The sequence below is a fragment of the Theropithecus gelada genome, chromosome 19 (assembly GCF_003255815.1).
Source record: "Theropithecus gelada isolate Dixy chromosome 19, Tgel_1.0, whole genome shotgun sequence".
In the NCBI taxonomy this organism is placed as follows: Eukaryota; Metazoa; Chordata; class Mammalia; order Primates; family Cercopithecidae; genus Theropithecus; species Theropithecus gelada.
Genome location: NC_037687.1, coordinates 46,954,486 through 46,980,514, shown reverse-complemented (window position 1 = coordinate 46,980,514; position 26,029 = coordinate 46,954,486). Strand labels below are relative to the sequence as shown.

At 48.3% G+C, this 26,029-nt stretch overlaps 3 protein-coding genes across 4 annotated transcripts in view; 1 reads left to right on the top strand and 2 right to left on the bottom strand.

Moving 5' to 3' along the window:
* CEP89 (centrosomal protein 89) overlaps positions 1 to 922 on the bottom strand; it is a 95,330-nt gene extending 94,408 nt beyond the window's left edge. Inside the window, exon 1 of the mRNA XM_025369167.1 lies at positions 728 to 922. Coding sequence (XP_025224952.1) covers positions 728 to 766 — 39 coding nt within the window. The 5' untranslated portion in view covers positions 767 to 922. The remainder of the gene's footprint in view (positions 1 to 727) is intronic.
* Positions 923 to 1,110: 188 nt separating this feature from the next.
* On the top strand, positions 1,111 to 5,675 carry FAAP24 (FA core complex associated protein 24). Of its 2 annotated transcripts, none has more exons than XM_025368119.1 (5): positions 1,111 to 1,238; positions 1,756 to 1,874; positions 1,997 to 2,133; positions 2,632 to 2,784; positions 5,044 to 5,675. In XM_025368119.1, the coding sequence occupies exons 2-5, from the start codon at positions 1,769 to 1,771 to the stop codon at positions 5,293 to 5,295; spliced, it is 648 nt and encodes a 215-aa protein (XP_025223904.1). In that variant the 5' UTR covers positions 1,111 to 1,238; positions 1,756 to 1,768; the 3' UTR covers positions 5,296 to 5,675. The 2 variants fall into 2 exon arrangements, with proteins under 2 accessions (XP_025223904.1, XP_025223905.1); XM_025368120.1 differs by having other exon boundaries at positions 2,055 to 2,133; positions 5,044 to 5,671.
* Positions 5,676 to 7,805: 2,130 nt separating this feature from the next.
* RHPN2 (rhophilin Rho GTPase binding protein 2) overlaps positions 7,806 to 26,029 on the bottom strand; it is an 87,461-nt gene continuing 69,237 nt past the window's right edge. Inside the window, exons 11-15 of the mRNA XM_025368938.1 lie at positions 23,157 to 23,351; positions 20,796 to 20,872; positions 18,375 to 18,521; positions 17,052 to 17,207; positions 7,806 to 9,464 (exon numbers count right to left, since the gene is read on the bottom strand). Of these exons, the coding sequence (XP_025224723.1) occupies positions 9,204 to 9,464; positions 17,052 to 17,207; positions 18,375 to 18,521; positions 20,796 to 20,872; positions 23,157 to 23,351 (836 nt within the window). The 3' untranslated portion in view covers positions 7,806 to 9,203. The remainder of the gene's footprint in view (positions 9,465 to 17,051; positions 17,208 to 18,374; positions 18,522 to 20,795; positions 20,873 to 23,156; positions 23,352 to 26,029) is intronic.

Genomic DNA, 26,029 nt, shown 5'->3' with positions numbered 1-26,029 from the left:
GGAGGTTGAGGAGTTCAAGACCAGCCTGGGAACATAGCAAGATCCCTGTCTCCACAAAAATATTGAACAATTAGCCAGGAGTGGTGGCGCGCCCCTATAGTCTCAGCTACTCGGGAGGCTGAGGTGGGAAGATCGCTTAAGCCCAGGAGTTCGAGGATGCAGTGAGCTATGATCGCAAAACTGCACTCCAGCCTGGGCGACAGAGCGAGACCCTGTTTCTTAAAAGAAAAAAAAAAAAAAGTTTAGAACACGAAAAATCAAGGCTTCTTTTTTTTTTTTTTTTTGAGACGGAGTCTCGCTCTGTCAGCCAGGCTGGAGTGCAGTGGCCGGATCTCAGCTTACTGCAAGCTCCGCCTCCCGGGTTTAGCCATTCTCCTGTCTCAGCCTCCCGAGTAGCTGGGACTACAGGCGCCCGCCACTTCGCCTGGCTAGTTTTTTTTTTTTTTTTTTTTTGTATTTTTTAGTAGAGACGGGGTTTCACCGTGTTAGCCAGGATGGTCTCGATCTGCTGACCTCGTGATCCGCCCGTCTCGGCCTCCCAAAGTGCTGGGATTACAGGCTTGAGCCACCGCGCCCGGCCAAATCAAGGCTTCTTAAACTGAAAACTATTTTCTCTTGTGCCGCCGCCTTGACTGGATCTCAGGCCAAACCCCAACCCGCCGCAACCCTTTACCCCTAATCCCTGGCCCCATAGAGCTCCGCGTGCGGCAGGCGAGCATCTACTTACGAACTGGCTCCTGCGGCCTCTGCGAAACCCCAGAAGCATCCTTGCAGCTCCAGGAGACCGGGCCCGGGGCTGGACTCATCAGCAGATCTCTCCACAGCCCGGGACCACTCCCTAAAGCCCGCCGCAGGCCCAGCCCCTCAAGCTTTCTCTTCGCAATGGACTTTGCAGCAACCACGTCGGCCATTGGCTCAGCTCGGCCCTCGACCAATCAGAGCTAAGGTTACTTCCACACCGGTCGTTCTTGGCAACTAGTCGATTCCCGTTCAAATCCCCGCCAGGGCAGAAACGTCCGCCCTATCCGTTCTCTTCTTGGTCACATTAGACGTCCATTTCTGACGCCACAGCCTATCCGGCGCTGCGGGAGGCGGAGGGCGGGCTGGATAAAGGACTAGGCGAGCACCGAGGGCTTGAACCCGGAAGTGGCGTGGCCGGCAGTAACATGATCTCTAGACTGGGACCGTGGGGTTCCTGCCGGCTGTGTTCGGGCCTAGGACTGGACTGAGGAGCCACGGTGCGGATCCACCTGGGGTATCAGGGGCTAGGCATGTGATGAAAATGAAGGACGCGGACACCAGGACAGGAATCTCCTGGTTCTTAGAGAATTTATTTCGCCACAAATAATTGGCAAACGGGATCTCGCTGTATTGCCCAGGCGGGTCTCGAACTCCTTGGCTCAAGCGATCCTCCCGCCTCAGCCTGGCCCATTGTTGGGATTACAGACGTGAGCTACTGTGCCCAGCCCAGGATTCTTTTAAAACTTGAATCTGATCGTGCCTCTGCCATTATTGGAACCCAATGCCATTAGCACCTCCACCACCACACATCCCCTCTCCAGCTACCCTGGCCTTCGTTCAGGCCTTTTTGTTTTCTTATTAGTAATTTAAAAGGGAATCTTATTTGACAGTTTTTTGACAAATAATTCAATCTTCAGGAGGGGATCCTGCCCCAGAGGCCCCTGGCTTGCAGTGGAATGAAGGGCCATGTGCGGGAGAGCCTGCTCAAGTGCCGCCTGACTTTTCCCTCCTTAGGTGGAGACCATCCATGGAAAAGAAACCCCCGGATGATACGGGCCCCGTGCACGTGCCTTTGGGGCATATTGTGGCCAATGAGAAATGGCGCGGGTCACAGCTGGCGCAGGAGATGCAAGGTCGGTGGGCTGCCCTCTCCCAGCCCTTTCCTCCCCTAACATTAAAAAAAAAAAAATCTGCTTATTATTGCCATCTTTTCATCCAAAGCTCATGGAACTCATTTTCTTCTCTGTATTTTAAGGGAAAATTAAGCTCATTTTCGAGGATGGCTTGACACCAGACTTTTATCTGTCGAACAGATGCTGCGTTCTTTATGTCACCGAAGCTGATTTGGTGGCAGGAAATGGCTACAGAAAGAGGCTTGTTCGGGTTAGAAATGTAAGTATTAGGCCAGGTGCCATGGCTCACGCTTGTAATCCCAGCACTTTGGGAGGCCAGGGCAGGTGGATCACCTGAGGTCAGGAGTTGGAGACCAGCCTGGCCAACATGGCGAAACCCTGTCTCTACTAAAAATACAAAAATTAGCTGAGTATGGTGGTACACGCCTGTAATCCCAGCTACTCGGGAGGCTGAGATGGCAGAATTGCTTGAGCCTGGGAGGCAGAGACTGTAGTGAGCCGAGATCACGCCACTGCACTCTAGCCTAAGCGACAGAGTGAGACTCCATCTCAAAAAACAAAACCAAAAAAAAGAAATGTAAGTATTGTATTAAAGAAACTGAAATTAAACATTGATTTGTCTCACCCCAACCTTCCCTCCATCCCTTGATATCATTTATTTAAAATCATTGGCCAGGCCAGGCACGAAGTGATAGCATTCTTAACCTGAAAAGTAATTTGGTTGCAAAATGATTTACTGTCTTTTTTTCCTTTCAAGTCCGGTAATCTTCAAGGAATTGTAGTCGTTGAAAAAACCCGGATGAGTGAACAATACTTCCCAGCCCTACAGAAGTTTACTGTGCTGGACCTTGGAATGGTGCTGCTTCCAGTGGCCAGCCAGATGGAAGCATCCTGCCTCGTTATCCAGTTGGTGAGTACCGATTCCTACACCTTCATGGTAGTCCTGTCCTCATGGACACTCAGCTGCCCTCCGGAAGCAACCATCAATCCAATCTATGTCATTCCCTGAGTTGGTTTATAAAGTCTCTTCGAGGAATTTAAATATGGAAGTTGCGTCAGCAGCCAGCTCAGCTTGTCACCCACTGTAGGCAAGTGTATCACAAAGTATACAAGCTGGACACCTGATTTTAGATTCTCGGGGTGTGATGACTCCATCAGTCATTATCCTGCCCTTTCACTGGTGAAAATGTCAACTAGAGGCCAGGCGTGATGGCTCACGCTTGTAGTCCCAGCACTTTGGGAGGCCGAGGCGGGTGGATCACTTGAAGCCAGGAGTTCGAGACCAGCCTGGCCAACATGGCAAAACACCATCTCTACTAAAAATACAAAAATTAGCTGGGTGTGGTGGCGGGCACCTGTAATCCCAGCTACTCGGGAGGCTGAGGCAGGAGAATCACCTGAACCCAGGAAGCGGAGGTTACAGTGAGTGGAGATTGCACCATTGCACTCCAGCCTGAGCAACAAGGGCGAAACTCTGTCTCAAAAAACACAAAAGAAAGAAAATGTCAACTAGAAGCTGTTTATCTCATCCCGTGTTTTTGTTAAGCATCAGCACCTTGTGCAAGTTTTTTGTTGTTGTTGTTGTTGTTGTTTTTGAGACGCAGTTTCGCTGTATCCCGCAGGCCAGAGTGCAGTGGCACAATCTTAGCTTACTGCAACCTCTGCCTCCCGGGTTCAAGCCATTCTTCTGCCTCAGCATCCCGAGTAGCTGGGACTACAGGCACGTGCCACGACACCTGGCTAATTTTTGTATTTTTAGTAGAGACAGGGTTTCACCATGTTGGCCGGGCTGGTCTCAAACTCCTGACCTCGTGATCTGCCCACCTTGGCCTCCCAAAGTGCTGGGATTACAGGTGTGAGCCACCACACCTGGCTACGTTTGTTTTTTTTTTTTTAAGATAGGGTCTTGCTCTGTCATTCAGGCTGGAGCGCAGTGGTATAATCTTGGCTCACTGCAACCTTTGCCTCCTGGGTTCAAGTGATTCTCCTGCCTCAGCCTCCCTAGTAGCTGGGATTACAGACACCCACCACCATGCCTGGCTAATTTTTGTATTTTTAGTAGAGACAAGAGTTTCACCATGTTGGCCATGGCTGGTCTCAAACTCCTGACCTCAGGTAATATGCCTGCCTCGGCCTCCCAAAGTGCTGGGCCACCGCACCCAACCAACACTTTTTTTTTTTTTTTTTTGAGATGGAGTTTCACTCTTGTTGCCCAGGCTGGAGTGCAGTGGTGGGATCTTGGCTCACTGCAACCTCTACCTCCTGGGTTCAAGTGAGTCTCCTGCCTCAGCCTCCCAAGTAGCTGGAATTACAGGCGCCTGCCACCATGCCCAGCTAATTTGTATTTTTAGTAGAGATGGGGTTTCCCAATGTTGGTCAGGCTGGTCTCGAACTCCCGACCTCAGGTGATGCGCCCAAAGTGCTGGGATTATAGGCATGAGCCATCGCACCCGGCCACCAACACTTATTTTTAAAATCAGTTTAGTGGCTTATGCCTCTAATCCCAGCATGGAGAACATCAGCTCTGTGTGTGTGTGTGTGTGTGTGTGTGTGTGTGTGTGTGTGTTGTGTTTTTGTTTCTTTCACTTTTGTGTTCTTTGTTATGTGTGTGTTGTTTTTAAATCTCCCCCTCTGATGTGGAGCTAGAGTTGAGAGCCACATTGGAGATGCAGGCAGCCACAAATGGTTCACAGATCCCTCTCTACCAAATCCCTTGCATCGCCGTTCCTGACTTTCCTTGATATAATGCTATTGTCTGCCTTAGTATAACCACCACTAACTGCAGACCAGGTTTCTCCTTTGAGGCAGGCTTCCTGCAGGACCTGCGTGAAGTACGTCTAGTTTAGGTGTAGCCATCATTTAATCCTGCACAACTGAAATGTTTCTTAATGGACCATCAGAAAGTGTTTGAATTCCTCAGTGTGTTTTTCTAAACATTCTGAAAACGCACGTTTTTGTAAATTATTAATGCCTTACTCCTTTGTGTGGCTCACCTTTCAATAATTTCACTGAGGTCTGAGAAATTATATTCATGGTATATGAAAACATTTGTTCCCTTAAGTGAAGCTGAACCAAATGGAAAAACGGTATTTCCACAAAACACATTTTAAGAAAACGGGCCAGTCCTCCAGAGGGCGCTCACGTGCTGTTCCTTTCATTTGCGGTTCAGGTTCAAGAGCAAACCAAAGAGCCCAGTAAGAACCCTCTTCTCAGGAAGAAACGGGCCCTGCTGCTGTCTGAGCCATCGCTCCTTCGAACCGTGCAGCAGATCCCAGGAGTTGGAAAAGTTAAAGCTCCCCTTCTCCTCCAGAAGTTTCCAAGCATCCAGCAACTGAGTAATGCTTCCATTCGGGAACTGGAGCAGGTGGTCGGACAAGCAGTGGCAAAGCAGATCCATGCCTTCTTCACACAGCCCAGGTGATGGTTGGCCTCAGGGCCACCGTGTCTTCTACCGAGACCACAAACACCAGGATCTTGTTTTCAGCTTTAAAAAGCAAGAGAATGGGCTGGGCACGGTGGCTCATGCCTGTAATCTCAGCACTTTGGGAGGCCGAAGCCAGCAGATCACCTGAGGTCAGGAGTTCAAGACCAGCCTAGCCAACATGGAGAAACCTCTCTCTACTAAAAATAGAAAAAATTAGTCAGGCATGGTGACAGGGGCCTGTAATCCCAGCTACTTGGGAGGCCGAGGCACGGGAATCATTTGAACCCGGGAGGCGGAGGTTGCAGTGAGCTGAGATCATACCACTGCACTCCAGCCTGGACGCCAAAGTGAGACCCTGGCTCTAAAAAAGAAAAAAAAAAAAAAAAAGAGGCCGGGCGCGGTGGCTCACACCTGTAGTCCCAGCACTTTGGGAGGCCGAGGCAGGTGGATCACGAGGTCAGGAGATCGAGACCATCCTGGCTAACATGGTGAAACCCCATCTCTACTAAAAAACACACAAAAAATTAGCCAGGCATGATGGCGGGCGCCTGTAGTCCCAGCTATTCAGGAGGCTGAGGCTGGACAATGGCGTGAACTCGGCAGGCGGAGCTTGCAGTGAGTCGAGATCACGCTGCTGCACTCCAGCCTGGGCGACAGAGCAAGACTCCGTCTCAAAAAAAAAAAAAAAGAAAAAATACCGGGCATGGTGGCGGTGGCTTCTGCCTGTAATCCCAGCACTTTGGGAGGCCGAGGCGGGTGGATCACAAGGTTGGGAGATTGAGACCATCCTGGCTAACACGGTGAAGCCCCATCTCTACTACAAATGCAAAAAATTAGCCGGGCGTGGTGACGGGCTCCTGTAGTCCCAGCTACTGGGGAGGCTGAGGCAGGATGATGGCGTGAACCCGGGAGGTGGAGCTTGCAGTGAGCTGAGATCGCGCCACTGCACTGCAGCTTGGGCGACTGAGCGAGACACTGTCTCCAAAAAAAAAAAAAAAAAAAGAAAAAGGATTTCCTCTAGCAGCAGCTAGTGAAAGATGAGGTGAGGCCTGAATGGAGCCTGTGGATCGTCCTGCCTTGGCGTCTGAGTTCAGCTTGTGAAGTTAGTGGGCCGCAGAGGGCACTGCCTTCATTCTGCTAAGATGCAAAGGGCTGGTGAGATCTTCGCAAGAGAATCAGGGACTCACACTCAGCAAAAAGCCAGTTAGGGCCGATTTTAATGTGCGACCTTGACCTGCATCTGCCATGGAAAGTGCCTTCTAAAAAGCTTCAGTGGTGGATGTGACCATCTGAAGGAAACAAATGTACAAGGAAGCACTGCATATGCTAAGCCCCGTGTTCCTGGAGTGAGCTGCTGTTCTGCAGGTCTGTACTGCGAGGGCTGTTTCCAACGTAAATAAATAACTGTGCAACAGTTCCTTCCTCCTTTCCTTTGTTCCTGCCTCTCTCCCCCCGCCCTTTTTTTTTTGGCAGATGTACAGTTTGTTTATACACTGCGTATGTCTTCTGCACACAGAAAATATGGAGTCTGAAGTTCCCATTTAAAGTTGAAAACTCGATGGCCGGGCACGGTGACTCATGCCTGTAATCCCAGCCCTGTAGGAGGCCAAGGGGGGCGAATCACAAGGTCAGGAGATCCAGACCATCCTGGCCAACATGGTGAAGCCCCGACTCTACTAAAAATACAAAAATTAGCAGGGTGTGGTGGCACACACCTGTAATCCCAGCTACTCGGGAGGCTGAGGCACGAGAATCGCTTGAACCCAGGAGGTGGAGGTTGCAGTGAGCCGAGATTGCACCACTGCACTCCAGCCTGGGCGACAGTGAGATTCCATCTCAAAAAAAAAAAATTTAAAGTTGAAAACTCAATGCGCGTGAGGCAGAACAGGATGTGTTTGTACGTGGAAGGCCCAACAATGGGAGGATACAAGAAAATGATGACAGCAGCTACATCCAGTGAGGGAACCAGGGGCTGGGGATCAAAAGGTACGTAATTGCCCATTCAAAAACTAGACACAGACCAGACACGGTGGCTCACACCTGTAGTCCCAGCACTTTAGGAGGCTGAGGTGGGAGAATTGCTTGAGTCCAGGATTTCGAGATCAGCCTGGGCAACATGGCAAGACCCCATCTTTACAAAAAATTAAAAAATTAGCCAGGCGTGGCAGCTCATGCCTGCAGTCCCAGCTACTCAGGAGGGTGAGGTGGGAGATTGCTTGAGCCTCGAAAGTTGAGGCTGCAGTGAGCCATGATTGCGCCACTGTCCTCCTGCCTGGGCGACAAAGTGCGACCCTGTCTCAAACAAAAGACAAAAACAAAAAATAAGCACAAAGATGGCATCTGTCTTAGAAAATACTAAGATAACTTGACAGCTCTTTTAAGTTCTGCTTTGTGAAATGTTAGTAACTAAAAAAAAATCAAAACATTAAAAACTGTGTGCATTAGGGGAGAAACAATTTGAAAGAGGGAATGAAAGTGAACTAAAAGTACAAAGAAATATTAACTCAGGTAAATGAATATGTTTATTTAAATATTTATACAAACATGGCCCTAGGAGCAGCAGATACACTTTTCCAAAGGTGGTTCCTTCCTTTAAGATATTGCACAACAGAAAATAAACTCTTGTTAATCCTTAAAATTAGTCTTCAATGCTATGTGTTTTAGCTATGTAACTTGTACTGTGTCAACAGTGAACCTTATTAGATTCACGGTGTCATCCAACTTATAGCAAGATAAAAATCAATCGGTAGGAATGTCATTTTAAAAAGTGAAATAGTGGGACGGGTGCAGTGGCTCATGCCTATAATCCCAGCACTTTGGGAGGCTGAGGTGAGTGGATCATTTGAGGTCAGGATTTCGAAACCAGCCTGACCAACATGGTGAAACACCACCTCTATTAAAAATATAAAAATTAGCCAGGCATGGTGGTGGGCACTTATAGTCCCAGCTACTTGGGAGGCTGAGGTAGGAGAATCGCTTGATCCCAGCGGGCGGAGGTTGCACTGAGCTGAGATCGTGCCACTGCACTCCAGCCTGGGCAACAGAGCAAGACTCTATCTCAAAAAAAGAAAAAAAGGTCAAATAGAGCTTTAAACTTGAATCATTTACATCATTATCTTATAAAATGTAAAACTACTTTTTAACCCGACTTAAAATATAGAATTATGTAACTTCTACTTTAAACAAAATGAAAAATGTTTTGAGTATCAAACAGTATATTATCTACCTTGTAGACAGCATCTTCATCTAACACTGCCACTGTGTTAGCAATTCTTAAATGACATCAAACTAGAAGAAAAGCTGCTCCTACACTGTTTTTATTTAATAAGTCAAGACAAATTTGGCACTATACTTTTTCTAGAAATAGCATTCATATTATATCGATATAATAGAAACATCTTGTTTTAGGATAATGAATTCCTATTAGGAAGCAGCACTTTGGAACAATTTTTAGTGACACTAATTTAATTCTATCATTATAGTTCTGTGACCTGCCTTAATTCCAGGATCACCTGAATTCTAGGTTAAGGAATGATTATTAGCCAAACCTGGAAACAACTAGAAATTGTACTAATATAGGTAACCCCAATTTAATAGTGACTGGAAGTCATAATCGTCACCATTAAAAATAGCTGTATGTCATATCTTCAACACTATTCTATTTACAATATACTTTATATAATAAATAACTTACAGCAGTATAGTGACACGCCTCAAAAAAGTTCTTTTTCCACTAATTTCTAGAGGTTTCTTAGTTACTTTCCTTCATAAAAACACATCAAATGTGAGTTTATACTATGAGAAAAACAGGATTTGAGAATAGATATTTTCCATCATGGCACAAACATTTAAGGCCGAGTCAGCACTGGAAATGTTCGGGGCCTGAACGTGTTTGTTTCCTCACATTAGTACAAAGAACTGTCTGAGTTGAGAAGGCTGAAAGGGGAGGGCAGCTTCTTCTTGACCTGAGGCCGTGCAACCCCGACCGACGGGAGGCACAACGTGCTGGCTGACTTCTGTCTGTTCTTATTGGTGCCCCAGCTCAGGAAGGAAAGCTTCTTGGAGATTTTCTTGGTTTTATCGGTTTTGTCGTCGTCATCAATGGCTAAGCAGATCATGGAGTACGTTTTCTGCATTCCCACGGAGTATGTGGCACTCTTATTATGCTGCACGCAGAAAAGTAAGAAAAAGGGTGTCAGGCATTATCAAGATAGATTATAAAAACTATGAAGTCTGGCCAGGCGAGGTGGCTCACACCTGTAATCCCAAGACTTTGGGAGGCCGAGGAAGGCGGATCACTTGAGGTCAGGGGTTCGAGACCAGCCTGGCCAACATGGCGAAACCCCATCTCTACTAAAATACAAAAGTTAACCAGGTGTGGTGGTGGATGTCTGTAGTCCCAGATGTTTGGGAGGCTGAGGCATGAGAATCACTTGAACCCGGGAGGTGGAGGTTGCAGTGAGCCAAGATCGCACCACTGCACTCCAGCCTGGACGACAGAGCAGGATTGTCTCCAAAAAATAAATTAAATTAAACAGATATAATTCGGAAACTCAGGTGACCAATGCTTATGTAGAATTAGGTTCTTAAAACAAGGACAAACTTTTTTTCTTTTTTGACACAGGGTCTTGCTATGTTGCCCAGGCTGCTCTTGAACTCCTGGGCTCAAGTGATCTTCCTGCCTTGGCCTCCTGAGTAGCTGGGGCTCTAGGCATGCGCCACCAGGTCCAACAAGGATAATTTTTAAGGAATGTACTCAATAGTAATAATTTAAGCTTAGGAGCCACAACTCACATTTTAAGGTTCTTCTTATATTTGAGAAAGTAGTAATACTAATGGTCACGAATATGAAAATACAGGGTGGGGCGTGGCGGCTCACGACTAGAGTCCCAGCTGCCTGGGAGGCTTAGAGGGGAGGATTGCTTGAGCCCAGGAGGCTGAGGCTATAGTGAGCTGTGATTGTGCCACTGCACTCCAGCCTGGGCGACAGAGTGAGACCTCTGTCTCAAAAAAAAAAGGGGGGGGGGGGGGGAAGGGAAGAGGGGAAAGAAAGGAAAGAGGGGAAGGAAAGGGAAGAGGAGAAAGGAAGGGAAGAGGGGAAGGGGAGGGAAGAAAAAAAAAAAAGAATATGCAGTGAGCAATAGGTCTCCCTGTCACCTGGGCTTCTAGGCCCTCCATGTTACACTTCTAAAGATGATGTGCATGTACAAGTATTTCTACATGTGCATAAGTATATTACCATTCATTTTCTGAAAAGGAATATACTACACTATTCTACACCTGATTTCCTTTTTTTTTTTTTTTTAAGACAGAGTCTTGCTCTGTCACCCAGGTTGGAGTGCAGTGGCGTGATCTCAGCTCACTGCAAGCTCCACCTCCCAGGTTCACGCCATTCTCCTGCCTTAGCCTCCCGAGTGTCTGGGACTACAAGTGCCCACCACCAGGCCTGCCTTTTTTTTTTTTTTTTTTTTTTTGTATTTTTAGTAGAGATAGGGTTTCACTGTGTTAGCCAGGATAGTCTCGATCTCCTGACCTTGCCTACACTCGACTTTCTTTCCTTAATACATCTTGGATTTCAATCCACACCAGTTAAGTATAGATCCATTTCACCCCCTTTCAAGAATCCAGTGTACTATGACTTGAAGGAGCCAAAAAGTAAAAGAAAAAGAAAATTCACAGTGCTACTATTTGCCATGTTCACCATTTTCAAGTGTAGAGTTCAGTGGCATTAAGTTACATTCACCTCATTATGCTCCACTGCCACCATCTATCTCTAAAACTTTTTCATCTTCCTCAGCTGAAACTTTGTACCACTAAACACTCTCTACTATTAACTGTCAAAGAATCACGTAGGATTCAAACTGGAAATCTAAGGAAACTTGTTTTCTGAAGACTTCCACATGGGCTATCACCAGCTTCTAAGGTTTGCCTAACACTGAGATTGTTTAGTTCGCCATGTTTATTGATCATCTACTACGTTCTGGCACTAAAATTAGGCATACAGTATATCTCTGCAATAGTTGAGGGTCATTGTTCCTAATATAAACCCTAAGAGGGGCCTGGGCGCAGTGTCTCACAAGGCTGAGGCGGGCAGATCACTTGAGGCCAGGAGTTCGAGACCATCCTGGCCAACATGGTGAAACCCCATCTCTACTAAAAATACAAAAATTAGCTGGGTGTGGAGGCACACACCTGTAATCCCAGCTACTCAGGAGCTAAGGCAGAAGAATCACTTGAACCCAGCAGGTGGAGTTTGTAGTGGGCCAAGATCATGCCACTGCACTCCAGCCTGGGCGACAGAGCGAAACTCTGTCTCAAAAAAAAAAAAGAAAAGCCTTTCTTGACCCTATTCCCCCCCAGGTCCACCCCCGCAGTATCACACACACACTCTCTCTCTCTCTCTCTCTCTCTCTCTCTCTCACTCCTGCAATGTGTACCACCACTTTGAAAAGCCTTTTTTTTTTTTTTTGAGACGGAGTCTTGCTGTTGCTAGGCTGGAGTGCAGTGGCCTGATCTTGGCTCACTGCAACCTCCACCTCCCAAGTTCAAGCGCTTCTCTTGCCTTAGCCTCCCAAGTAGCTGGGATTACAGGCGCATGCCATCATGCCCAGCTAATTTTTGTATTTTTAGTAGAGACAGGGTTTCACCATGTTGGCCAGGTTGGTCTTGAACTTCTGGCCTCAAGTGATCCACCTGCCTCAGCCTCCCAAAGTGCTGGGATTACAGGCGTGAGCCGCTGTGCCCAGCTCCATTTACTATTTCTTTCCCCGCCACCCACTCCTCACTCAGATCCACCTGGGGTACCCCTCTAGAACTCAGGGCTTTATACAGAGCACAATTTAAAACCACTGTGTAGGCCTAACTCTTCCATCCTCTGGATGAGAAAACTGAGGCCCAGGGAGGGTATGAACGTGCTGAAGGTTACACAGCTTGTGAATGGCAGTCAGGGCCTAATTCCAGAGCTTGATTCCAAGCTTAGATTTGTTCAACCAGGAATCCCCACTGTAGTCAAGAGAGTAGCCAAGGGCAGCACAGCAGGTCATCAGTTCAGCCAGAGTGCTAGGCTAAATGTTCTCATTATTTGATTTTGTTTGAAAGCCTCAGTCGCTAAAAACAGTGCTTGACTATCATTATCCAAAATCCTTATCATAAAAATTAACAGACAAAAATAAATTATTTTTAAAAAATCATTTTTAAAAAGCCAGGGGCTGGGCATGGTGGTCACTCCTGTAATCCCAGTACTTTTGAGAGGCCAAGGCGAGCCGATCACCAGAGGCCAGGAGTTCAAGATCAGCCTGGCCAATATGGTGAAACCCCGTCTCTATTAAAAATGCAAAAATTAGCCAGGTGTCGTGGCGGGTGCCTGTAATCCCAGCTACTCAGGAGGCTGAGGCAGGAGAATCGCTGGAACCCGGGAGGCGGAGGTTGCAGTGAGCCAAGATTGCACCACTGCACTCCAGCCTGGATGACAAGAGCGAGACTCTATCTCCAAAAAAAAAAAAAAAGCCAGGTACAGTGGCTCACGCCTGTAATCCCAACTATTCAGGAGGCTGATTCGAGAGGGTCTCTTGAGGCTAGGAATTCAAGATCAGTTTGGATAACTTAGTCCGACCCTGTCACTACAAAATTAATTAAATAAAAGACAAAATGGAAATTACTTTTGGTCTGGTTCATTCCTGTAATCCTAACACTTTGGGAGGTGGAGGCAGGAAGACTGCTTAAGCCCAGGAGTTTGGGACCAGAATGGGCAACAAAACGAGATTGTCACTACAAAAAATTTAAAAATTAGCTGGGTATAGTGGTACACGCCTGTAGTCCCAGCTACTTGGGAGGATCTTTGGTTTTTTGGTTTTTTTTTTTTGAGATGGAGTCTCCCTCTCTTGCCCAGGCTGGAGTGCAGTGGCACGATCTCGGCTCACTGCAACCTCTGCTTCCTGGGTTCAAGTGATTCTCCTGCCTTGGCCTCCCAAGTAGCTGGGATTATAGGCATGTGCCATCACGCCCAGCTTATTTTTAGTAGAGATAGGGTTTCACCATGTTGACCAGGCTGGTCTCGAACTCCTGACCTCAGGTGATGAGAAGGGAGGATCTTTTGAGGCCTGGAAGTCAAGGCTGTAGTGAGCTATGATTGCACTATTGCACTCCAGCCTGGGCAACTGAGTGAGACCCTGTCTCAAAACAAAACAAAACAAAACAAAAAACAACAACAAAAGAAGATCACGCCACTGCACTCCGGCTAGTGCAGTGGTACAATCATAGCTCACTGCAGCCTCAACCTCCCTGGGCTCAAGTGATCCTCCTGCCTCAGCCTCCCAAGTAACTGGGACTACGGGCGTGTGCCGCCATGCCTGGCTAATTTTTTTTTATATTTTGTAGAGACTAGGTCTCGCCATGTTGCCCAGGCTGGTCTTGAACTCCTGGGCTCAAGCAAACATCCTGCCTCAGCCTCTCAAAGTGCTGGAATTACAGGTGTGAGCCACCGTGCCGGGATATCAGTGACTTTTAGTATATTCACAAAGTTGGGTGACCATCACTACCACCTAATTTCAGAACATTTCCATCGCCCCCAAAAAGAAACCTACTTTATAACCCTTCTGCAGTCCCTCCCCACTCCCATTGCCCAGCCCCAGCACCATCGACTTTCTGTCTCTGGATTTGCCTATGCTGAACATTTCATGGATATGTTCAAAATCCATTGGCTCTCTGGCCCTCTCTCAACTGACTTCCGTTGCCACCTCTCCACGAAAGTGTCTTTTCATCCCACTGCCAAATACGATACGCACAGCTAAGCCACCCTCATTCTCCACCTCTCAACTGCATTCAATGCAACCCATCGCTCTCTGCAAAGCCTTCTCCTCTTAATTTGAGAAGCTCCTTTTCTCTGACATCTCTGAACCCTCCTCTATTTTCTTTGCACTTGCTTCTCTTCCAGCTGACCTCTAAATGTTTAGCCCTCAGCCCTCGCCCCCTTGCAGGGAGCTGCATTTTGTCTCACAGCCTCAAACATCATCCCTGTGCCATGATTCTCAAATATTTATTTCTAGCTCTGATTTCTTCCTTGAACTGAAGACTTCACATCCAATCTCCTCCTTTATGTTTACATCTGACCGCTAATAGCATCTGAAACATTCAAAACATGACTCTTGATTCGTCTCTCCTTCACCTCCCTCACACCCATTACCCATCATTATGAAAAATAAACAGGCCAGGCACAGTGGCTCATGCCTGTAATCCCAACACTTTGGGAGGCCAGAGGTGGGAGGATCGCTTAAGGCCAGGAGTTTGAGGCCAACCTTGGCAATATATCAAGGCCCCATCTCTACCAAAAAAAATTTACAATAAACAAACAAATTAGCCAGGCATAGTGGTACACACCTATAGTCCCAGCTACTCGAGAGGCTGAAGCAAGAGGATTGCCTGAGCCCAGGAAGTCAAGGCTACAGTGAGCTGTGATTGCACCACTGCACTCCAGCCCGAGCCACAGAGTGAGACCCCGTCTCAAAAAAAAAAAAAGAAAAGAAATTTAAAGGTAGAAAAATAACCACTACCCATGTGATTGATCAAGCCAAACACTGGGACCTCACCTCCCTGTCCACCATCTCCTTTACACAAAGCATCCACAAATCCCCCATCAGCTCTACCTGCAAACTATGTCCCAGGGCCACTCCTGTCTTTCCAACTCTACAGCCACCCCCATCACCTCAGCCACTAACGTCACCAGCCTGGACAACTGCCATGGCCAGTCTCCGGCAGCAGACGCCCTTCTAAAACAAACATCACACCACACTGTTCCCCTTCTGAAAAGGCCCAGTGGCTTCCAAGCTCCCACCACTGCCACCAAGGCCTCCTTCCCACCTCACTTCCCACGGCTCCCTCCTTGTCCTGGTGCTCTTGCCAAAAGGCCTTCTTTTTGCCTCTCTAGTAGGAGAAGCTTATTCTGCTGCAGGGACTCTGTACCTGTAGGTGCCCCTGCCCAGAAGGCCTTTCTTGTCCCTCTGCAACTGGCTCGAACCTCCTGGTCACTCTCATGTCTGTTCCAGCCCTGCCTAGATAGAGCCTCGCCCCCTCCCCAGTCATTCCACCCCGTTACAGGTCTTTTTTCCTTTACAGCACTTATCAAAATCCTGACCACTTATTTGCTGACTTAGTGCCAGCTTCGTGGGGGGAGCAGGGACCTTATCTGTCTAATGTAAGCTAGAGCTCTGACACCTAAGAGAGTGTCTGGCACCTAATTGATCCTCAATCAATATTTGTTGAATGAATAAATGAGTGTTGTTACACAGGGAAGGTCAAGTGTACGTCATTAAGTGTGGCAAAGTGCAGAGGAGAACGTCATTAAGTGTGGCATGAATCCTAGCACTTGGGGAAAATTTTAGAGTTTTTTGCAGGCAGAATCTCACTCTGTTGCCCAGGCTGGAGTGCAGTGGTGCGATCTCCGCTCACTGCAACCTCTGCCTCCCGGGTTCAAACGCTTCTCCTGCCTCAGCCTCCAGAGTAGCTGGGATTACAGGCGCATACCACCACACCCAGCTAATTTTTATATTTTCAGTAGAGACAGGGTTTGCCTCGTTGGCCAGGCTGGTCTTGAACTCCCGGCCTCAAGCAATCCGCCCATCTCAGCCTCCAAAAGTACTCAGATTACAGGCATGAGCACCGTGCCTAGCCTCATGTGGGGAAAAGTAAAGGTGATAATTGTGCAGGTGAACTTGAAGAGACTCAGACGCTTCCCAAATCTCCCAAGACATGGCTGACACTGTCTCTAGGGCGTAGAGAGGGACTGTCTTAACTTTCACAGGTTGTCTTGAGCTCTTCTGTACCATTGGAATTTTTTTTTTGTTTTTTGTTTTTTTCACTATGAGTATGTATTACTTTTGTAATTAAACAATTTGATCAGAAAAATGGATCAGTCGATTATTTTATCCACAGGATATTTTTAAGTTTGCTAGCAGGGTGCAGTGTCTCATGCCTGTAATCCCAGCATTTTGGGAGGCCAAGGTGAGAGGATGGCTTGAGCCCAGGAGTTCAAGACCAGCCTGGGCAACATAGCAAGAACCTGTCTCAAAAAAAAAGATAAAGAATGGGCCAGGCACGGTGGCTCACGCCTGTAATCCCAGAACTTTGGGAGGCCGAGGCGGGCAGATCACGAGGTCAAGAGATCGAGACCATCCTGGCTAACACGGTGGGACCCTGTCTGCTAAAAATACAAAAAATTAGCCGGGCGTGTTGGCGGGCACCTGTAGGCCCAGCTACTCGGGAGGCTGAGGTAGGAGAATGGCGTGAACCCAGGAGGTAGAGCTTGTAGTGAGCTGAGATTGTGCCGCTGCACACCAGCCTGGGCGACAGAGCAAGACTCCATCTCAAATAAATAAATAAATAAATAAACAAGTATATACATAAATAAAGAATGAGCCATGGGTGGTAGTGGGTGCCTATAATTCCAGCTACTCGTGTGGCTGAGGTGGGAGGATCACTCGAACCCAGGAGATAGAGGCTGCAGTGAGCGGTGATCATACCACTGCAAACCAGCCTGGGCAATAGGGCAAGACCCTGTCTTTAAAAAAAGAAAAACTTTGCCAATTTTCTCTTTGACCCAAGGTGAGCGCATTCCAGTGATTACAAGCCTGGGAGTCCAGTCATTTCTACCATGTTACACAGGCAGGAGACAGAGGGTCGGGTAAACACCTGTGGGGCTGAACTCATGCAGATTTCGCTCCACGCCACTACTGACTGCCCAGGGAGGTGTCAGCGCTCACCATGGATGATGTGGAGTCCAGGAGGCTCACGACTTTCATCTCGATCTCGTCCTCGCCAAAGCTCTTCAGCAGCTTCATAACCTCACTCACCGTCAGCCACTTACAATCCACAAGTTGAATGGAGACAATATAATCTCCTTCCCGGGCTCCTGCCACCTGAAAAAGTATTGTTGAAAATAAGTCAATGTTTTGTTCACTCAAATCCTTTAATCAATCCCCATTAACAAAACAGGTATTTGCATGAATTCACATCAAGAAAGCAAAAATTCACTTTGGGTGGCCGAGACGGGTGGATCACTTGAGGTCAGTAGTTCACAGAGGTCAGCAGGATCACAGAGACCAGCCTGGACAACATGGTGAAACCCATCTCCACTAAAAATACAAAAAGTCAGCCAGGTGTGGTGGTAGGCTCCTGTAATCCTAGCTACTCAGGAGGCTGAGGCAGGAGAGTTGCTTGAACCCGGGAGGCAGACATTGCAGTAAGCCGAGATCACGCCACTGTCCTCCAGCCTGGGTGCAATTTAAAAAAAAAAAAAAGCCAAAATTGGCCAAAGTGGCTCACGCCTGTAATCCTAGCACTCTGGGAGGCCAAGGCAGACAGAATACTTGAGGCCAGGAGTTTGAGACCAGCCTGGCCAAGATGGCAAAACCCCATCTCTACTAAAAATACAAAAATTAGGCCGGGCCCAGTGGCTCACACCTGTAATCCCAGCACTTTGGGAGGCCGAGGTGGGCGGATCACAAGGTCGGGAGATCGAGACCATCCTGGCTAACACGGTGAAACCCCGTCTCTACTAAAAACACACAAAAAATTAGCTGGGCATGGTGGCATGCACCTGTAATCCTAGCTACTCGGGAGGCTGAGGCAGCAGAATTACTTAAACCCAGGTGGTGGAGGTTGCAGTGAGCCAAGATCATGCCACCGCACTCCATCCTGGGTGACAGAGTGAGACTCTGTCTCAAAAAAACAAACAAACAAAAAACTAAAACTAAAATTAGCTGAGTGTGGTGGCACGTGCCTTGTAATCCCAGCTACTCAGGAGGCTGAGACGGGAGAATCACTTGAACCCAGAAGGCAGAAGCTGCAGTGAGCCCTGAGTTCACGCCACTGCATGATCGCGACTCACTGCAGCCTCCACTTTCCAACATCTAACAAAAAACAAACAAAAAAAAGACAGTAAAAATTAATCCTTTTCTTTTAGGGAATGTAGCACCCATGAGGCCTTTCACATAAAGGCAGGCCTTTGACATGGGTGAACCCACCCTAAATTCAATCACCCAGATATCTGTGTTTGCTGCCAGCCCAGAAAAGCATGTGCTTACCGAGGCAGAGCAGTAAGGATCCAGGAAATGAACCTGAACAGGGGCGTTCCCTCTCAAGGTGAACCCTAAGTCCCCTTCTTCTGCAGTGAAGCGGATGCTTCGAGGAGGCGTCCACCGCTTGTTAGCCGAAAACACAGATAAGGGGCCCTTTGGAAGAGAGCATCGTTAGGTATAGGATTTGAAGGCTGGATCAGACACTTGAAAGCTAAAGGGAATTTTGCCTGCTGTCCTCGAAGATCTCACTTGGCCTTGTTCAGGGACAAATGACACATCTGGGGGCATACATGCTACAGCAGTCATGCGAGAATCCGGAGTGCCATCTTCTCAAACATATCCAATATGTTTTCAATAAAATTATCTTTTAGACATTGTATTAATTAAAATTACCTTTTTTTTTTTTTTTGAGACATTGTCTCACTCTATCACACAGGCTGGAGTGTGGTGGCATGATCTCGGCTCACTGCAGCCTCTGCCTCCCAGGTTCAAGCAATAAAGTAGCTGGAATTACAGGTGTGAACCACCATGCCCAGCTAATTTTTGTATTTTTAGCAGAGATGAGGTTTCACCATGTTGGCCAGGCTGGTCTCAAACTCCTGACCTCAGGTGATCCGCCCGCCTCAGCCTCCCAAAGTGCTGGGATTAAAGGCCTGAGCCACCACACCCGGCCAAAATTATCTTAAATAAAATCTCTAACACAAAAAAGTTAAGACCAGGCATGCCATGCCTGTAATCCTAAGCACTTTGTGTGGCCAAGGCAGAAGGATCACTTGAGGCCAGGGGTTTGAGGCCAACCTGGGCAACATAGTGAAAACCACTCTCTACTAAAAACATAGAAGAATTAGCCAGGCAAGGTGGTGCACGCCTATGGTGCCATCTACTCAGGCTGCTGATGCAGGAGGACTTCTTGAGCCCAGGAGTTCGAGGCTGCAGTAAACTATGATTGTGCCACTGCACTCCAGCCTGGGTGAAAACAGAGTTAGACCCTGTCTTAAAAAAAAAAAAAAAAAAAAAAAAAGGAAGGCCAGGCGCGGTGGCTCAAACCTGTAATCCCAGCACTTTGGGAGGCTGAGACGGGCAGATCACGAGGTCAGGAGATCGAGACCATCCTGGTTAACATGGTGAAACCCCGTCTCTACTAAAAAATACAAAAAACTAGTCGGGCGAGGTGGCAGGCACCTGTAGTCCCAGCTACTTGGGAGGCTGAGGTAGGAGAATGGCATAAACCCAGGAGGCGGAGCTTGCAGTGAGCTGAGATCTGGCCACTGCACTCCAGCCTGGGCGACAGAGCGAGACTCTGTCTCAAAAAAACAAAAAGGAAAAAAAAATCTCAGGCCTGGGCACTGTGGCTCATACCTGTAATTGCAGCACTCTGTGAGGCCTAGGCAAGAGGAATGTTTGAGCCCAGAAGTTTGAGACCAGCCTAGGCAACATAGCAAGACATCTCTACAAGAAATAAAAATTAGTTGGACGTGGCAGTGTACACCTGTAGTCCTATCTACTAGGGTGGCTAAGGCAAGAGGATCGCTCGAGCCCAGAAGGTCGAGGCTGCAGTGAGCTATGATCATGCCATTGTACTCCAGCCTGGGTGACAGAGTGAGACCATGTCTCTAAAAAAATTAAAAGATATAAAAAAATTTTTAATAGACAATACCTAAAAACTACTTTTAAAATGTGCTATGGGGCTGGGCACAGTGGCTCAGGCCTATAATCACAGCACTGTGGGAGGCCAAGGTGAGCAGATCACTGGAACCCAGGAAGTCAAGACCAGCTTGGCCAAACATGGTGAAACCCCATCTCTACTAAAAATATAAAATTAGCTGAGTGTAGTGACACCAGCCTGTAATCCCAGCTACTTGGGAGGCTGAAGCTGGAGGATCACTTGAACCTGGGAGGCAGAGGCTGCAGTGAGCCGAGATTGCACCACTGCACTCCAGCCTGGGCGACAGAGTGAGACTCTGTCTCAAAAAACAAATAAATAAAAATAAATGAATAAAAGAAAATATGCTATGGTCTGAATGTCTGTACCCTCCCAAAGTTTGTATATTAAAACCTAATCATCAATGTAATTATTAGGAAGTGGGGCCTCTCAAGAGGTGATTCAATCTTGGAGTGGAACCCTCAAGAATGGGATACATGCTTTTAAAACAGGCCCAAGGGAGCTCATCACCTTTTCTGCCATGAGGACACAGGTAGAAGGCCCCACCTATAAACCAGAACATGGGCCTTCAGCAGACACCGAATCTGCCCACACCTTGGTCTTGGACTTCCCAGCCTCCAGAACTGAGAAATATATTTCTGCTGTTCATAAGCCACCTAGTTGGAGGCACTTTGTTAGAGCAGCCCACATGGACTAAGACACCATACTCGCCAAAGTGAAGAGCTGTCCCCTTAGGTCATTTATGTAGAGAGCATTCAACATACCAGCTTCTGGAAGAAGTCCGTGACTGTCAGCTTGGAGAACTGGGGCAATATGATGTCAACCTCTTGCTCAGTTTTAGCTAGAAAAGAGCATTAGAAATGGGAGGATAAATGTTTCTGTAATCTAAAGTGACCCCTATAGCCCGGTTGTTGTGGCTCACGCCTGTAATCCCAGCACTTTGGGAGGCTGAGGCAGGTGGATCACTTGAGGCCAGAAGTTCAAGACCAGCCTGGCCAGCATGGTGAAACCCCGTCTCTATTAGCAATACAAGAATTGGCCAGGTATGGTGGCAGGTGACCGTAATCCGAGTTACTTGGGAGGCTGAGGCAGGAGAATTGCTTGAACCCAGGAGGCAGAGGTTGCAGTGAGTTCACGCCACTGCACTCTAGCCTGGGTGACAGAGGAAGACTCCGGAAAAAAAAGAAAAGAATAGAAAGTGATCCTTGGGAAGGAGACGGTACAGAACTTTGTCTTAGTCATGCATCCTTCCCCTCGGTTTAGACAAGTAGTACGAGAAGATGGAACACAGCTCAACCCCCAACCTAGGGTGAACTCTATCTTCCATTTAGGTACCTCCTGTGAGCCACAGGAGGTATAACTCATTCCCGAGCTGGGACCAGGGAGTGATAACCAGACACATTCCCCACTGATGGGGTTTCCTGATACTTAAGGGGCTTAGTGGGCTTCTCTGGCACTCATAAAACCCTACTGAGGATGTCGGGCACAGTGGCTCACGCTTGTAATCCCAGCACCTGGGGAGGCCAAGGTGGGAGGATCATCTGAGGTCAAGAGTTCAAGACCAGCCTGGCCAACATGATGAAACCCCATCTCTACTAAAAATACAAAAAATTAGCCAGGTGTGGTGGCACGTGCCTGTAGTCTCAGCTACTTGGGAGGCTGAGGCTTGAACCAGGGAGGCAGAGGTTGCAGTGAGCTGAGATCACGCCACTGCACTCCAGCCTGGGTGACAAGAGCGAAACGACCTCTAAAAAACAAACAAACAAACAAAAAACCTATTGAGAAGTCATCTATGTTTCAAGTGTTGTTATGGAAGTTCCATGCCTCACTGGACACAGTCCTGGGATACTGTGCCTTCTGTTTTCACATTATTACTATTTTGAGACAGGATATCGCTCTGTTGCCCAAGCTGGAGTGCAGTGATGCGATTACAGCTCTCTTGCAGCTTGACCTCCTGGACTCAAATGATTCTCCTGCCTTAGCCTCCCAAGTAGCTGGAACTATAGGTATGCACCATCACACCTGATGATTTTTTTTTTTAATTTTTTGTAGAGATGGGGTCTCACTATGTTACCCAGGCTGGTCTCAAACTCCTGAGCTCAAGTAATCCTCCCGCCTCGGCCTCCAAAAGTGCTGAGATTACAGGTTTGAGCCACAGTGCTTGACCTTTTCATTATTAATGTGGTATGAGGATTTCCCAGTGAAAAGGAGGTTTGGCAAATAATGACCATTGACAGCTACATACCCCCACCAGCATCTTTCATAGCAGGCTCGGACTACCCTTAACATAAGGCTGGTCAATTTCTTTTTTTTTTTTGAGGCCGAGTCTCGCTCTGTCACCCAGGCTGGAGTGCAGTGGCCGGATCTCAGCTCACTGCAAGCTCCGCCTCCCGGGTTTACGCCATTCTCCTGCCTCAGCCTCCCGAGTAGCTGGGACTACAGGCGCCCGCCACCTCGCCCGGCTAGTTTTTTGTATTTTTTAGTAGAGACGGGGTTTCATTGTGTTAGCCAGGATGGTCTCGATCTCCTGACCTCGTGATCCGCCCGTCTCGGCCTCCCAAAGTGCTGGGATTACAGGCTTGAGCCACCGCGCCCGGCCAAGGCTGGTCAATTTCTAACAAAGGATCCCAGGGCAGACTGATTCTACATGAGAACAACAGCACAAAAAGTGTATCTAGGCTAGGTGTGGCGGCTTACGCTGGTAATCCCAGCACTTTGGGAGGCCAAGGCAGGCAGATCACTTGAGGTCAGGAGTTCGAGACCAGCCTGGCCAACATGGTGAAACCCCATCTCTACTAAAAATACAAAAATTAGCTGGGTGTGGTGGTGGGCGCTTGTAATCCCAGCTACTCAGGAGACTGAGGCAGAAGAATCACTTGAACCCGGGAAGCAGAGGTTACAGTGAGCTGAGATCATGCCACTGCAGTCCAGCCTGGGCAACAGAATGAGACTCCGTCTCAAAAAGAAAAGAGAACTCCAGGGCAAAAGCAGCACCTCGGTCCCTGCCCTGTGCGGCCCTCCCAGTGCAAAGCACACAGCAAGGGCTTGCTCAACCCCCCACAGGCCAGGCGTGCTCTTTCCGCGGCACAGGCACCCCCGTAGAGGGCATAGTCTAGGTTACTCACCAACAACACTGGGGGCGTCGATCAGGTTCAGCAGGTCATCGTCCTCCTGGTGCTGGGCGTACGTGAGCCGGGAGCGTTCCTGTGCCGCACACAGCACCTTCTGTAGCACCTCAATGCTCCGCAGCTTCTTGCACAGGCTGGCCTCCCTCACTGACTCCTCGTGATGAGTCATGGCTCTGCGCAGGTGGGACTTCCCTGCAGACGGAAGCCAGCACCCACGTGACTTGCAGATCCACCAAGCAGAGCATAAGGGCCCAAGGGGCAGCCCAAGAGGCTGGACATTCTCTTTTCCAAAGGATCTGCCTGGATAGCTAGAGCCTCTGATACCTACCTTGTTTTAACTTGAGTGCCTCTCTCCTAGCAGAGAGAGCCGGACAGACTCCCTTTTAGTTTCTTCACTTGCAGCCCCTTTATCCCCCTTAAGGGAATAACTAGTGCAAGCTGACTCCAAGCACATCCAGGAATGCAAACTGCTGATAAGATACTGAGGCAGGCTGTACCAGCAGCTCCTGGGGATGTGCTCAGTGGAAGGTACTTAAAGCCCCTGCATTTATCTCTTAGTGATAGTTTAAGCCTCTGTACCTGGAATTGTTTATTTTTGTAACTGCTTCTATAACCAATTAATTTTTTTTTTTTTTTTGAGACGGAGTCTCGCTCTGTCGCCCAGGCTGGAGTGCAGTGGCGCGATCTCGGCTCACTGCAAGCTCCGCCCCCTGGGTTCATGCCAACCAATTAATTTTTTAGCTTTTTTGCCTATTCTGCTTCTGTAAAATTGCTTCAGTTAAACCCCCCTCCCCTATTTAGACCTTTGTATAAAAGAAAAGCTAGCCCCTTCTCCGGGGCCGAAAGAATTTCGAGCATTAGCCGTCCCTTGGTCGCCGGCTAATAAAGGACTCCTGAATTAGTCTCCAAGTGTGGCGTTTCTCTTACTCACTTGGTTACAACAAGCCTTTTATTAAAATATTATTTTATTTCATTTTTATATTTTATATTTAGAGCCAGGAGTACAATGGTGCAATCTTGGCTTACTGCAGCCTCCAACTCCTGGGCTCAACTGAACCTCCCGCTTCCGATTCGTGAGTAGCTGGGGCCACAGGCATGCACCACCACACTTGGATAATGTTTTCATGATCATTATCATTTCATTATCATTGCTATGTTGCCCAGGCTGGTCTCAAACTCCTGGCCTCAGGCAATCCGCCTGCCTTGGCCTCCCAGAGTGCTGGGATGACAGGTGTGAGTCACTGCACCCAGCCCAAGCCTCCCTTAAATGCGTAGGTAATAAGCTCACTTGTGTCCATAAGATGTTCACTCAACAAATATTTACCAAATGTGCTGGGCACTAGAGATAAAGCAATGACTAACCAAACTACCACCACATTCATGGAGTTTACATGTAGGGGCTGAAGACAGATAACTAACAAGTCAAGAAATATGTAATGGATGGGTGGCGATAAGGTTATGGAGAAAAATAAAGCAGGGTAAGCGGAGATGGTGAGAGAAGACTGGGAATGGGGTTGTCCTATGATGGGTGACCGAGAAAGGCTTTTTTTTTTTTTTTTTCTTGAGACGGAGTCTCGCTCTGTCACCCAGGCTGGAGTGCAGTGGCACGATCTTGGCTCACTGCAACCTCCGCCTCCCAGGTTCAAGCGATTCTCCCACCTCAGCCTCCCGAGTAGCTGGGACTAGAGGCATGTGCCACCACATCTGGCTACGTTTTTGTATTTTTGGTAGAGACTGGGTTTCTCCATGTTGCCCAGGCTGGTCTCAAACTCCTGACTTCAAGCTATCCTCCCACCTTGGCCTCCCGAAGGGCTGGGATTGCAGGCCTCACGTGAGCCACCACACCTGGCCAAGGAAGGCTTTGTGATATGGTCCTTTTTGAGTAGAACCCTGATGGATGTGAAGGAGCAGCAGGTGCGAGGGCCCTGGGGCAGGGGCACACGCAGGTGTTTGAGGGCAAGGAGGAGCTAGGGTGTGCCTGGAGGCAGGGAGGGCGGGAGAAGGAGGAGGGCCAGATCATGGCGGACCTCACGCGTGTGAAATGAGGACTGTCACTCCTGTTCTGCGCGAGGTGGGCGCCCATTAGGGTGTGAGCAGAGGGCTGATGTGATGTGATCTGCGTGACCAGACTCTGACGGGGCAGCAGGAAAACCAGCTATGAGCAGGGCAAGCCACGTGACCTCTCTGGGTCTCCGTTTCCTCAGCGGTAAAACGGGGATGCCACGAGACCCACCTCATAGCGTTGTGTGGGGTTTAAGTGAGTGAATGTTTGTTACATAAGCACTGTACACGTGTAGCTTCCACCAGGGCAGCAGGGTTAAAGCCGCCAGACTTGAGATGCGTTTTCTAGGTACAGCCAAAGGGATTTGCTAATCAAATGTAGGGTGAGAAAATAAGACAAGAGGTTAGGTGTGGTGGCTCGTGCCTATAAACCCAGCACTTTGGGAGACAGAGGCAGGAGGATCGCTGGAGGCCAGGAGTTCAAAACCAGCCTGGGCAACATAGTGAGACCGCATCTCTACAAAAACATTTTTACAATATTAGCCGGGCGTGGTGGTGCATGCCTGTAGTCCCAGCTACTCAGGAGGATCACTTGAAGCCAGGAGTTCGAGGCTGCACTGAGCTGTGATTGCACCACTGCACTGCAGCCTGGGGGACAGCAAGATGCTGTCAAAGAAAGCAAATGAAAGAAAAGGAAAGAGGAAAGGAGGGAGGAAGCATAGATGGGGAGAAGAGAGAGAGAGAAAGAAGGAAAGAATGAAGGAGAGAAAGGAAAGGCAAGAAAAGGAAAGCAACAAGGAACAAGGAAAGGAAAGGGGGGGGGAGGAGAAAAAGGATGAGAGGAGAGGGGGGGGGGGGGGAGAGGGGAG

What these genes read in the sequence shown, in the direction of transcription:
- FAAP24 (XM_025368119.1), top strand. Translation starts at nt 1,769, where the DNA reads ATGGAAAAGAAACCCCCGGATGATACGGGCCCCGTGCACGTGCCTTTG. An exon ending in GCTGGCGCAGGAGATGCAAG is followed by an intron (nt 1,875 to 1,996) that starts GTCGGTGGGCTG and finishes CTGTATTTTAAG; the next exon opens with GGAAAATTAAGCTCATTTTC. An exon ending in CCTGCCTCGTTATCCAGTTG is followed by an intron (nt 2,785 to 5,043) that starts GTGAGTACCGAT and finishes TTTGCGGTTCAG; the next exon opens with GTTCAAGAGCAAACCAAAGA.